The sequence below is a fragment of the Balaenoptera musculus genome, chromosome 7 (genome assembly GCF_009873245.2).
Source record: "Balaenoptera musculus isolate JJ_BM4_2016_0621 chromosome 7, mBalMus1.pri.v3, whole genome shotgun sequence".
NCBI classification, from domain to species: domain Eukaryota; kingdom Metazoa; phylum Chordata; class Mammalia; order Artiodactyla; family Balaenopteridae; genus Balaenoptera; species Balaenoptera musculus.
In genome coordinates, this window is record NC_045791.1 from 67,656,025 (window position 1) to 67,668,748 (window position 12,724).

Below are 12,724 nucleotides of genomic sequence, written 5' to 3' on the forward strand. Positions count from 1 at the left end.
GTTCCACATTTTATGATCTTAACCTACATAGGGCTGAACTCAGTTATTCATGGAATATCAAATATGATAGGAAGACAAACCTGAGAGAAACATTTACAATACAATAGCATAACTTGCTAAATTCCTCATCACCATTCTCTGAAAAAAACTTCTCAAGCCTTTCTCCTTTTTATTTTAACAATGGATTGAGGAAAATGTGCGATTTTCTCTTGACCTGAAAATATTTCAACGCACGGTGATCTTGCCCGACGGATTTAGTATTTTCTGCATAACTGATACAGGAACTCCTATACGGCTCTCTTCCATCCTATTGTAAAGGTCAGAAAAAAGCAGCAAGCTGGGAGGGAAATAGCTTATTGCCAGAGTAATAATGTCTGAAGGCTTTCAAAGTATGTTGGTTTTCCCCTCCTTCCAACTGTTTGTCTCCATTTTCTTCTTACAGCTCACAAAACGTAGGGGTTTTGTTGTTATTAACACAGCTGTTCTTTGTAGGTTTTTTTTTTTTTCCTTCTCCATATTAAAGTCCTATCTCTCCTTAGTTTGATTCTCTATGCAGTATTTGACTTGCTCAGTTCCTGCCTGATTGCGTCAATGAGCTCTGCTTTTAGCTTAGTTAATTCTTTTCTCATTTCATCTAAAATGTCCTGCTTCAGCCTGTCATAGTACAGTCCCTCCGCCTGGACTCCGTTGGCACTGGGCTGTGACGAGCGTGCAGATTTTGGTCTGTGTAATGAATCATAGAACCTGTTGTCAAAACAATCTGATTTTTCCTTGGAGAATCCCATCTGGAACAACAGACTTGCTGCCATTCATTGTATTTGTTCTTTCCCAAGGTTTTCTTGTCGGTTCAGGTGTACTTGTTGAAGAGGCCTTAGAAGTTACAGGCTCTGAATTTTCATTTTGTCCTCTTTTTGTTCTGTTTCTATTGTTGATCCCTTTTCAGCAATTCTTCTCCTCCTGGCCAGCAGGGCACTCACTCCTTCCATTAAACCACTACCCCTCTAAAGGAAGGGGTCCATTTCCACGACCCATATCTGTTTTAGATGAGGCCGAATTCACACCAGTGGTGTTCCCTCCGCTTGGGAAAGAGGCATCCTCCATCCTTGACACTTTCCTAAGTTTTGCTCCAGCAATTGCAGCTGCAAGTCCAGTTAAAGGGCGATTGTCTTCAGACATGGATCTCCAAAAAAATCCAGATGCAGGGAGGGGAGGAGGTGATGAGGGAGAAGGGGGTACTTGATTAGGAAGAGGTGGTGGAGGAGGCGGAGGCGGGGGCCCTGAGGACGGAAGTGGAGGGAGTGGAGGAGGTCCTGGGGGAGGAGGGAGTGCTGCTGATGCCTGGGCAGGACCTGGCGGAGGTGGAGGAGGGAGTGGAGGTGCAGGTGGTCCCAAGACAGTGCCCTGTTGGGCTGGAGTCTCGGCCAGCTGAGAGGCTGCTGCAAGCCTGGCTCAGAAGAAGAGGCTCCCAGCACAGAGTTTAGAGGAGCCTCCACAGAGGCAGGGGCAGCTGCAGAGGGAGAAGGGAGAACACTAGGCTTGGATGAGTGAGTTGAGGCAATAGGGGTGCTTGGAGGAGAAGCTCTCATCCACAGTGTGAGAGTGGTGCGAGGGAAGGTGGCGGCGGGCTGGTAGAGACACTGGACATGTGAGAGTCGAGCAGCCCGCTGGGTGCCGCTGGTGATGGAGACATCTGGGGCACAGGAGAAGAAACACAACCGGGGAGGACAGGCCTTGGACCAGTAGCTCTGCCTGGGGGGGAGAGGAGACAGAGGGAGGGGCGAGAAATTGGAAGTAGACCAGGCACAGAGCTTCATAGCTGGAGGTTGAAGAGAGGGTGTGTTCACAGGAGAAGAAGGTCAAGAGTTTTTGTTCAGAGGACGAGGAACTGTAGCATAATGGGGAAGAACAGGGTGGAAGGCTGAACCTAGAGATGTTGCAAAACGTGTCTCGGAGCGTCGAAGTGGTGGTGTAGTGGGTGTGGAAGTAGGTGGTAAAGCGGTCACTACAGCATAATCAGGAGTGGCCTCTGACACTGGAGCTGAGATGACTTTAGCATATGATGGAGGAGGTGCTGAAGCAGGCTGGCAACTGGCACACTCAGGAAGTGGAGCATTATACAGGGAGCTGTCGGAGGATGGAGCGGCATTTGACATTCTTCGCTCTCGCTTGCATTCTGGTGGCTCCCTTTCTAGCTGCTCTTGCCGCTGTCTTTCTTGCCTTTCCTGGTCCAGCCTCTCCCGCTCTTGTCTCTCCCGCTCCAGGCGATTCTGACGTTCCCTTTCTTGTCTCTCTCTCTCTCCAGCTGCTCCTGTTCTAGTCTCTCCCTCTTCAGCCTTTCCCTTTCTAACCTCTCCCTCTCCAATCTCTCCCTTTCCATTCTTTCTCTCTCCAGCCTTTCCCTCTCCAGCTGCTTTTGTTGTTGCTGTTCTTGTTGTTGCCTTCTTTGAATTTCCGATTCTTCTTGTGATGGGCCATTCTGAACTTGGGCAGGTAATTGTGAATTTTGTCTAGGCAATGTTGGCCCTGTTTCCTGTGAATTCAACACTTCTAAGGCATGCATCATGGCACTTGCGAAGACATTGACATCTTCTTTGCTGCCAAAGTTGAGACCATACACCTGTCTAGCATCCCACCATTGGTGGAAGGTCTGTGTAGCTTGATTGTACTTCAACCCTTTAGGAATGGCACAATTTATCACTACCTGATGGTCCTGAATCTTCCTGCCCACCACTCTGAATGTGTTGTTGCCTGTATGATGATATATATGAACTCTGCTGAACCTGGTTGAACCACCAGCTGGCATCCACTTTTTATTGGCATCATCATAGACCATCAAAGCAGTTCTTGCCTGACAGATACTCTGTTCACTTATTATTTTAAATGTATCATGGCACTCCTATCTGGTCTGCAGAGTTTCTGCTGAAAAATCAGCTGATAACCTTATGGGAGTTCCCTTGTATGTTATTTGTTGCTTTTCTCTTGCTGCTTTTAATATTTTCTCTTTATCTTTAATTTTTGTCATTTTGATTACAATGTGTCATGGTGTATTCCTCTGTGGGTTTATCCTGTATGGAACTCTCCATGCTTCCTGGACTTGGATGACTGTTTCCTTTCCCAGGTTAGGGAAGTTTTCAGTTATTATCTCTTCAAATATGTTCTCAGGCCATTTCTCTCTCTCTCTTCTCCTTCTGGGACCCCTATAATGTGAATGTTATTGTGCTTAATGTTGTTCCAGAGGTCTCTTACAATGTCCTCATTTCTTTTCATTCTTTTTTCTTTTTTCTGCTCCACAGTAGTGATTTCTCCTACTCTGTCTTCCAGCTCACTGATCCATTCTGCTTCATTTACTCTACTATTGATTCCTTCCAGTGTGTTTTTCACTTCAGTTATTGTATTGTTCAACTCTGTTTGGTTGTTCTTTATATTTTCTAACTCTGTTAAAAAATCCTTCTAACTTATCCATTTTTCTCCCGAGTCCTTGGATCACCTTTACAATCGTTACTCTGAACTCTTTCTCAGGTAGATTGCCTATCTCCACATCACTTGGTTCTTCTGGAGTTTTATCTTGTTCCTTCATCTGAAACACATTCCTCTGCCACCTCATTTTGGGTTAATTACGTTTCTCAACTTTGGAGGAGTAGCCTTCTGTAGGAGACATCCTATGGGTCCTAGCAGTGCACTCACTCAAGGGCCAGGGGCCAGCGGTCCCAGGGTAGTGACTGGCCTGCATTTGCAGACTACAGGCTGCTGGATCGTAGTTTTCTTCCTTCTGATTTCTGCCGCCTGGTGGGTGAGGCTGGTCTAGAAGCTTGTGTAGGCTTCCTGGCAGGAAGGGCTGATGCCTGCCCACTGGTGGGTGGAGCTGGGTCCTGGCCCTCTGGTAGGCAGGGCTGTGTGATCATGAAGTCTTTAGGCAACCTGTCTGCTAATAAGTGGGGCTGTGTTCCCACCTGGTTAGTTGTTTGGCCTGAGGCACCCGACACTGAAGCCTACAGGCTGTTGGGTGGGGGCAGGTCTTTGTGCTAATGACCCAAGCAGGATGTCTGCCTCAAGGAGAGTTCATGCAGATGAATAATCCCCAGTATATCTGCCACCAGCTTTTATGGCCCCAGCATGAGCCACAGCCACCCCCGCCTCACCAGGAGACCCTCCAAGACCAGCAGGTAGGTCTGGCCCAGACTCCTATGAAGTTATTGCTTTTGCCCTTGGTCCCAGTGTACGTGAGATTTTGTGCAATCCCTTTAAGAGTTAAGTCTCTGTTTCCCCCATTCCTGTGGAGCTCCTGCAATTAAGCCCCACTGGCCTTCAAATCCAAATGCTCTGGGGGGGGCCACCTCTTCCGGATGCCAGACCCCCAGGCTGGGAAGCCTGATGTGGGCCTCAGAAATCTAACTCTTATGGGAGAGTCTCTGCAAGGTCACCCAAGGAGTGGGGGGGTAAGGATTTGATTATATTTCGAGTGCACCCGTCCTACCATCTCTTTGTGCTTTCTTCTTTATGCCTTTAGATGTAGAAGATCTTTTTCCTGTAGGTTCCAGTCTTTTTTATCAATGGTTATTCAGATGTTAGTTGTGATTTTGGTGTGTTCATGAGAGGAGGTAAGCTCAAGGTCCTTCCACTCCGTGATCTTGAAAGACTCCCCAGGATTTCTTTTTTATTATTGATATTTTGTCCTATTTTAGTTAACTAATAACTGTCAAGCCCATTTTTAAAATATTTAAAGAAAATAAGTTATGTGCATTGAATGTATTAATTCATCAAGATATTTTATTCCTCTAGAAAAAAATTAGTTAATAAAAAATAATATGAAAAGCACCAGTTTTATATCTTGTGTTTTGAAACTAAAATGAGAAGTGGGAGCTATATTTTATGGTTGGGGGCTATGGAAAGCCTTCTCACACTAATATAGCTTTTGGGTATCAGAATATATATGGCTATTGTTAACAAAAAATGAATTATTGCAGTCTCTTGGGCTGTACACTGTGTATCGTAAAGTGTTAATTGTATCAGTCTTTGCCAGGTTCCTACCATTCAATCAGTCCCAAGCATTAGATACTTCACATATTGGTGAGCCAAGCACTAACTCATTATATAATGGTTCACACTAGCTTTTGCTTTTCTTTTTTCTTTTTCCATTTCTCAAATATTTATCTTCCCCTTTTCCTTTCAAATTAAAACTAAGCCTGTATGACTCCTGTAAGATGGAGAAAGAGGCACTATTGAGTAATGGGAAAATGAATAAACTTGGAATTTGGCAGCTTGTCTTCTAGTCCTGGCATTAGCCTTCAACATTTTTTGGGCACCTCAGTCTGAGTCTCAGTTTCCTCATTCGTAAAATGTGGGTAATAACTCTTATTCCACTTACCTCACTAGTTGTTGTGAACGACTGAGGTAAATGTGAAAGCTCTGTGAAAACCTATTACATAAATGGAAGGTGTTATTTTTACTACTACTACTTTTATAGATTTCTTGGGTCTAGATTTCTAACATGGTGTCCCTGTGCCTGATTCAGTCATGTCACTCACATTGAATTTATTTTTTAATGGACCTGGAAACTTCAAGAATCTATCCAATGTTGTAACCTGTAGGGATGATTTATTTAAAACTTTTGAAAGCTTATTTGGGTGAAAGTGGTTTGCAAAGACTACGCAATTTCCTGTTTTAAATAGTTGTAGAATTAAAGAGGAAAAAAAAAAAAGCAGGGGGAGGTATCTTTTATGAAATCTGAATCACTGGCAATCTCTGTGGATTTAAGTGTATCAGCCTAGAGCAGAGGGGCTATCCCTTGTAAATGTGTTACCAGGGGGCACCCAAGGCCATTTGCTAAAAGATATTGGCTTTAGTTCAGTTACTTCTAAGTAACTTGCAGATCATTTTCCCCATGACATTACAGTTTTGCTCTCCTTGGTAGTCAGCACCAGTCTCCAGGCTCTCCCTTTTCCAAACTGTAGTAGCGCTCCCCACCCTTCTTTGCGTGCCTCTAAATGCCAAAGCTCTGAAGTTTCCGAAAAGCAAACTCAGCCTGGTCCTTTGTCTGGTGGCTGCTTTTGAGTATCTCAAACCATTTGTTCCATTTATTGGACTTGGATACACAGGATTAAACAAATTTATGGAAAGGCTCCTAGAGTTTTGAAATGGGCTGACTCATGTGACCTAGGTCACAATGACCTTTCGGAGTCCCCAGAACTTTCTCGACATACCCTCAGACCTCTCTGACCATTTGCCAGCAGCATTATCAGAGAAGTAGCAGTCCATAGTTCCCAGCAGACTGGTGCAGCCCCAAACCACAGCTCAGAAAGACAGCCTGAATGATAGCAGAAGCACCCTGACTCCCATGTGGCTTTGTGTGACAAGAAAAATAGTTTGGTCCAGTCATTCTACTTAAGAATTTCCTAATCTTGTCAAGGGGATTTAAACTGTGAAATGGAAAACACTGGCCACTTTTCTCCATTAATTACACGTTAAGGATTTATTATTATGCTAGATTTCATACACTTCTAAATTATATTTTCAGTGCCTACATCAGCTGATTCCTAATTGTGTTTCAGAGAAAAGTGCTGAAAATGGCATATGGAATATTGTCAATAAGGAGAAAGGAGGGGTTGGGAACAATTGCCTAGAGCATCACTAGTAACATATTGGGCGTGATTTTCCCTCTCCCCCTCAGGAGGGTGTGATAATCTACTCAGCCAACAGAGAAATAGTTTAATAATACTGCAGCCAGGGATCTCTGAGAAATGCTTTCAATTCCCCACATTGGTCTTAGCAACAACATTTCTATGTTAACATCACTTTCCACTAGTTCACACCATTTACTGGTGGGAAAACACAAAAATCCATCAGGTTGCTCATATCAATCAGTGCACAGTCTTATTTGACTACTGGATACTTTATAATATCATCCATATTTTAATTTTATAATTAAAATATTTTATATTTATTTTCTTTTTCCAATTTCAACATTTTCTGGTTATTTCACGTACATTTCCTTTGTGTATGTCTGTGCCACTACAAGTGGTAATGATTTCCAAAATGCATTTTTGTCTAAATAATTTTTCCTCCCAAATTTTTTATTTAGATGCAATAATCTGAGAAAGTAACCTCCCCTACTTCCAAAGTCACTGTTTGAGCCAAACACTTCTACTTTCCACTCTGGTCCCTTACTTTTCTGGCTTCATCCATCTTTCAGGCCTGAAGTGAAATAAATGTCCTTTTTTTATAGAAATGTCCCATAAATTCTAGGAATAGTTCAGGTCTTTCAGTAATACACACACATAGGTCCCAGTACTTTAGGTTCATGTCAAATTATACTGTTCTTAGTAAATACCCATTTGTATAATTGTTTGTGAGAGTTTAATGGCTTCGCTTCTGGACTTTAAGCTCCATGAGGGCAGATATCATGCTTGTCTTGAACACTGATGAATTTCCTTTGTCTACCAGAGTACTTGACACTCAGTAGTAGCTCAAAAATATTTTCACATGAGTGAAAAATGAATAAAGCAACATCTCTCTGGCACACAGTTTCTGGTGAACCTAAAACATGTGACCCTGATGAAACCTGGAATAAAATCAGGAATATTTATGCCCACTAGTTGACCAGGGCTAGAAGCAAAGGAGGCAGGAAAGTCTGCTATCTGAGTCTTGCTTCAGTTGACAAAGTTTTCATAATATATTAATTCTCCCAGTCTTTTCAAGCTAATTGCTGAATCCGAAGCTGTGTAGAGAGGACCTGTGTTTTGTACTTCTTACATCCTTTGATGGACCAGCTTCCAACTTTAAGTCAAATAGCTTTAGAGTTTAGCCCTAAGAGGTGGGTATATTCTCAGCACTCCGTCCCTTCAACCACTACATAGTCTGTTTGATTCACTGATTTGGATCTGCAGGATGCAAAAGCAGAGACCTAGAATTACTGCTCCCATTGCTCTTAGAAGCTGTCAATAAAAGGCTGAAAAGGATGTGACATTTCTTTAACTTTCCTTTTCACCATTTCAGTTAAAGAGATTACCAACAACCATGCTTTTTTAGGTACTGTTGCACATATTAATAATTTATTGTTTTTTCTGATTACTCAGTTATACCAAGGCAGTCATCAGCTGAGTCTACTTGCTTGCCAAACATTAAGAAATGACATTAAAAAAAGTCAAGGACAAGGACGGCAAAAACAGCAAATCCTTTGAGCCATTTTATTAGACTTTAAAGAGCCATTTTGATGACAATATTCCTTTGCGTTAGTGGAAACAGGCTAAGACCAAATTCTCTCTTGATTTCTCAGTTAAGAAGCTACTGCTTGTTGTGTACCCACAAAGCAGAATTCTTATACGCCCTCTTCTGTAAAAACATGATACAAGAGTCTTGAAGGCCCCGATGATTGTCATGCAATCTTTCAATTCTAGGTAAACTTAAAAATTTGACCTTTAATTTTGTTTCTAAACAAAGTAAACAACTCAAGGTCAGTTTGTTTATTCCAAGTGTCATTGTTATTTGTTTTTGAATATATGTTTTGGAAGGTACACTTTGAGCACAATATGTACATTCAACAATTATTAACCAACAAATAATTGTAATTGTCAAAGTCTTTATATACTTCTCTTGATTTTATAAGATGGGGCTTTGATGTTGATTTGAAATGTTTGGTTTGGGCTTCCCTGGTGGCGCAGTGATTAAGAATCTGCCTGCCAATGCAGGGGACAGGGGTTTGAGCCCTGGTCTGGGAAGATCCCACATGCCGCGGAGCAACTAAGCCCGTGCGCCGCAACTACTGATCCTGCACTCTGGAGCGTGCGAGCCGCAACTGCTGAAGCCCGCGCTCCTAGAGCCCATGCTCCGCAACTAAAGAGGCCACCACAGTGAGAGGCCTGCACATTGCAGCAAGGAGTGACCCCCGCTTGCTGCAACTAGAGAAAGCCCGCGCGCAGCAACGAAGACCCAACGCAGGCAAAAATAAGTAAATAAATTTATTAAACAAAAAAAGAAATGTTTGGTAATCTTTTCTTTCCCTTCACCATAGTGCTTATGCTATCAAAACCAACACGTGGGGCTTCCCTGGTGGTGCAGTGGCTAAGAATCCGCCTGCCAATGCAGGGGACACAAGTTCGGGCCCTGGTCTGGGAAGATCCCACATGCCACGGAGCAACTAAGCCCGTGCATCACAACTACTGAGCCTGCGCGCCACAACTACTGAAGCCTGCATGCCTAGAGCCCATGCTCCACGACAAGAGAAGCCACTGCAGTGAGAAGCCTGCACACCACAACGAAGAATAGCCCCCACTCACCGCAACTAGAGAAAAGCCCGCGCACAGCACCGAAGACCCAACACAGCCAAAACTAAATAAACAAATAAATTTATAAAAAAAAAAAAAAACCAACACATAGCAGAACTGTAAGGACTAATGCCAAACATATGGTGTGCACAACCAGTCAGCATAACCTTTGGAATTCTAATTGCAAAGAAGTGCCAAGTGAAAATGCTTCATAGCACACATATGGCCAGTTGAGGATTTCCTAATAGACTGACTTCTCTAAGGCCTGTAAATATCCTTGTCATGTAGAACAAATCTTAATGCTGCAAGTAAGACCATGATTAAATACAGTCTTTTAACAGTTTTATGTGTTTTTAAGATGTGAAAGTTAAATGTAATTTTCACATCTTTATTAAACCTTTAAAGTGCCTTTTCCAAAACTGTATGCACTCTAGAAGTGCCTGCTAATTACCCTATTCGTTTTTGGCCTGAGGCTAACAGAATTAAGGCTGCAATAATTTTCCTTGAACTAAATACATAATAATTCCATGAAGACAACTACCACAGCAGCATAAATCTAATGTCTAGCTAATGCTGTATTTCTATTAAGCACTAATCATGTAATCAAAACTTTTCAGTTCAAAGGATGCTAAAGATCACCTAGATTAAATGCTTCATTTGATACAGGAGGAAACTGAGATACATAGAAGTTTTTTGACTTGCCCAAAGCACACAGCTTGGATGTGACTGACCCCAAACTGAACCCATGATTTCCTTACCAAATCCCAGTGTTCTTTTCATTACATGACTCTTTCATACAAAAGATATTATCTTATAAAAATAATGTGAATGGCTCCTTAAGACTTTGTTGAAGTGATTATTTGCTCAGGAACAAAATGAATGTAATTTTGGCCTCTTGTTCAAAGGTCTTTGAGGGGTCCTGTTTCTAGTGTCTTCTCTCTATAGACCCCATCTTGCTCCTTTATATAAAGCTGGTCCTTCCAGCTACTATAGCATCTCAACATATAAAAACCATCTATTGAGCCAGCACCAGTCTCAGACCTTCCTCTACTACCTGTTCTCTCAAACCATTGTTCTAATCTCATCACAAAGCAATAGCCTAAGTGAATTAAGATTAGCTCTAGAGTCTGTGGCCAAATTTAAAAAAGGAAATTTGTTATGTAGCAGGTTAGCTCTTTTATGTGGTTACCAAGGTTTAAGGATCAGGCTTTACATCTTGAAGGAAGATGTGGCATATAAATTTAGGTGTGGGAGCAATTGTTGGTGACTATTTCTTCAATCACTTGTGTGAATTAATGGTTCATATTTATGTAAAACAAGAGTGAGAGTTTGCTACTATCTTGAACTACCAATTCTCTTTCACTACAGCATTAGTAAAATGATCAAAAATAGCAAAGATATTAATGATTGTTTTGTTCAAACTGGGTCCTTTCTTTTTTTGTCATATGACTACATGTCACCTTCTGCCCTACTTCTGCCCCTCATGTTGATTCATACAGGTATCTGTAGAAGCCTTGGATTGAGGCTAACGTATTAACAATGTGATAGACAAAATTGCTCTAAATTTAGTCTTTACTACACAAAAGATATCTTCTTTTTTCAAAAGACTATTTTTTAGAGCAGTTTTAGGTTCACAGTAAAGTTGAGAGGAAGATACAGAGATTTCCCATATAACCTCTGCCCCATTATCAACATTCCCCACTAGACTGGTACATTTGTCTCAGTTGACAAACTTACACTGATACATTATAATCACCCAAAACCCATAGTTTACCTTAGGGTTCACTCTTATTGTACATTTTATGGGTTTGGACAGATGTATAATGACACGTTTCCATCGTTACAGCAGCATACAGAGTATTTTCCCTGCCCTAAAAATCCTTTGCGCTCCACCTATTCATCCCTTCCCCCACCCCACCACTGGCAACAACTGAACTTTTACTGTCTCCATAGCTTTGCTTTCTCCAGAATGTCATATACTTGGAATCTTACAGTATGTAGCCTTTTCAAATTGGCTTCTTTTACTTAGTAATGTGCATTTAAGGTTCCTCTATGTCTTTTCATGGCTGATACCTCGTTCTTTTTAACTTTGAATAATATTCCACTGTCTGGATACACCATAGTTTATTTATCCATCCACCTGCTAAAGGACATCTTCATTGCTTCCAAGTTTTGGCAATTATCAGTAAAGCTGATAAAACATCCATGTACAAGTTTTTGTGAAGACATACCCAAATTCTTTGGGTACATACCAAGCAGCACGAGTACTGGATCATGTGAAAGTATGTTTAGTTCTATGTAAATCTCCAGATTGTCTTCCAAAGTGGCTGTATCATTTTGCATTCCCACCAGCAATGAACGTGAGTTCCTTGGGCTCTATATCCTTGCCAGCACTTAGTGTTGTCAGTGTTCCAAAGTTTGGCCATTCTAAATAGGAGTGTAGTGGTATCTCATTGTTGTTTTAATTTGCATTTCCCTGATATATGATATGGAGAACCTTTTCATATGTTTATTTGCCCTCTATATATCTTCTTTGGTGAAGTGTCCAATAATGCCTTTGGCCCATTTTTAAATTGGGTTGCTTGTTTTCTTACTGTTGAGTTTTAAGAGTTCTTCATATATTTTGGATAACAACTTTTTATCATAAGTGTCTTTTGCAAATATTTTCTCCCAGTTTGTGGCTTGTGTTCTCATTTTCTTGATATTGTCCTTCACAGAGTGGAAGTTTTTAATTTTAATGAAGTCCAAGTTATCAGTTATTTCTTTAATTACTCCTGCCTTTGGTACTGTATCTACATAGTCCTCACCATCTGCAAGGTCATCTAGGTTTTCTCCTATGTTATCTTCTAGAAGTTTTACAGTTTTGTGACTTATATGTAGATCTGTGATATATCTTGAGTTAATTTTTTGTAACGGATGTAACATCTGTGTCTAGATTCATTATTTGGGGTTTTTTTGTTTTTTTCTTGTTTTTGCAAAATGATGTCCAGTTGTTCCAGCACCATCTTTTGAAAAGACTATGTTTGCTATATTGTATTGGCATTGCTCCTTTGTCAAAGATTAGTTGACTATATTTATGGGGGTCTGTTTCTTGGCTTTCTATTCTGTTCCATTGATCTACTTGTCTGTTATTTCACCAACACTTTCTGACTTACTTCATTCTGTATGAGAGTCTCTAGGTCCATCCACCTAACTACAAATAACTCAATTTCATTTCTTATTATAGCTGAGTAATATTCCATTGTATATATGTGCCACATCTTCTTTATCCACTCATCTGTCAATGGACACTTAGGTGGCTTTCATGTCCTGGCTATTGTAAATAGACCTACAATGAACATTGTGGTACATGACTCTTTATGAATTATGGTTTTCTCAGGGTATATGCCCAGTAGTGGGATTGCTGGGTCGTATGGTAGTTCTATTTTTAGTTTTTTAAGGAAGCTCCATGCTGTTCTCCATAG

At 41.2% G+C, this 12,724-nt stretch overlaps 1 protein-coding gene across 1 annotated transcript; it reads right to left on the reverse strand.

Annotated features, from left to right (window-relative positions):
- Window positions 1-458: 458 nt before the first annotated feature.
- On the reverse strand, window positions 459-3,334 carry LOC118897961 (protein enabled homolog). The gene is given in 8 exon segments (XM_036857654.1): window positions 459-727; window positions 786-899; window positions 902-1,001; window positions 1,003-1,436; window positions 1,439-1,530; window positions 2,152-2,297; window positions 2,300-2,867; window positions 3,327-3,334. Coding segments are annotated over 8 exon segments (1,641 nt in total). The 3' UTR covers window positions 459-548.
- Window positions 3,335-12,724: the final 9,390 nt, after the last annotated feature.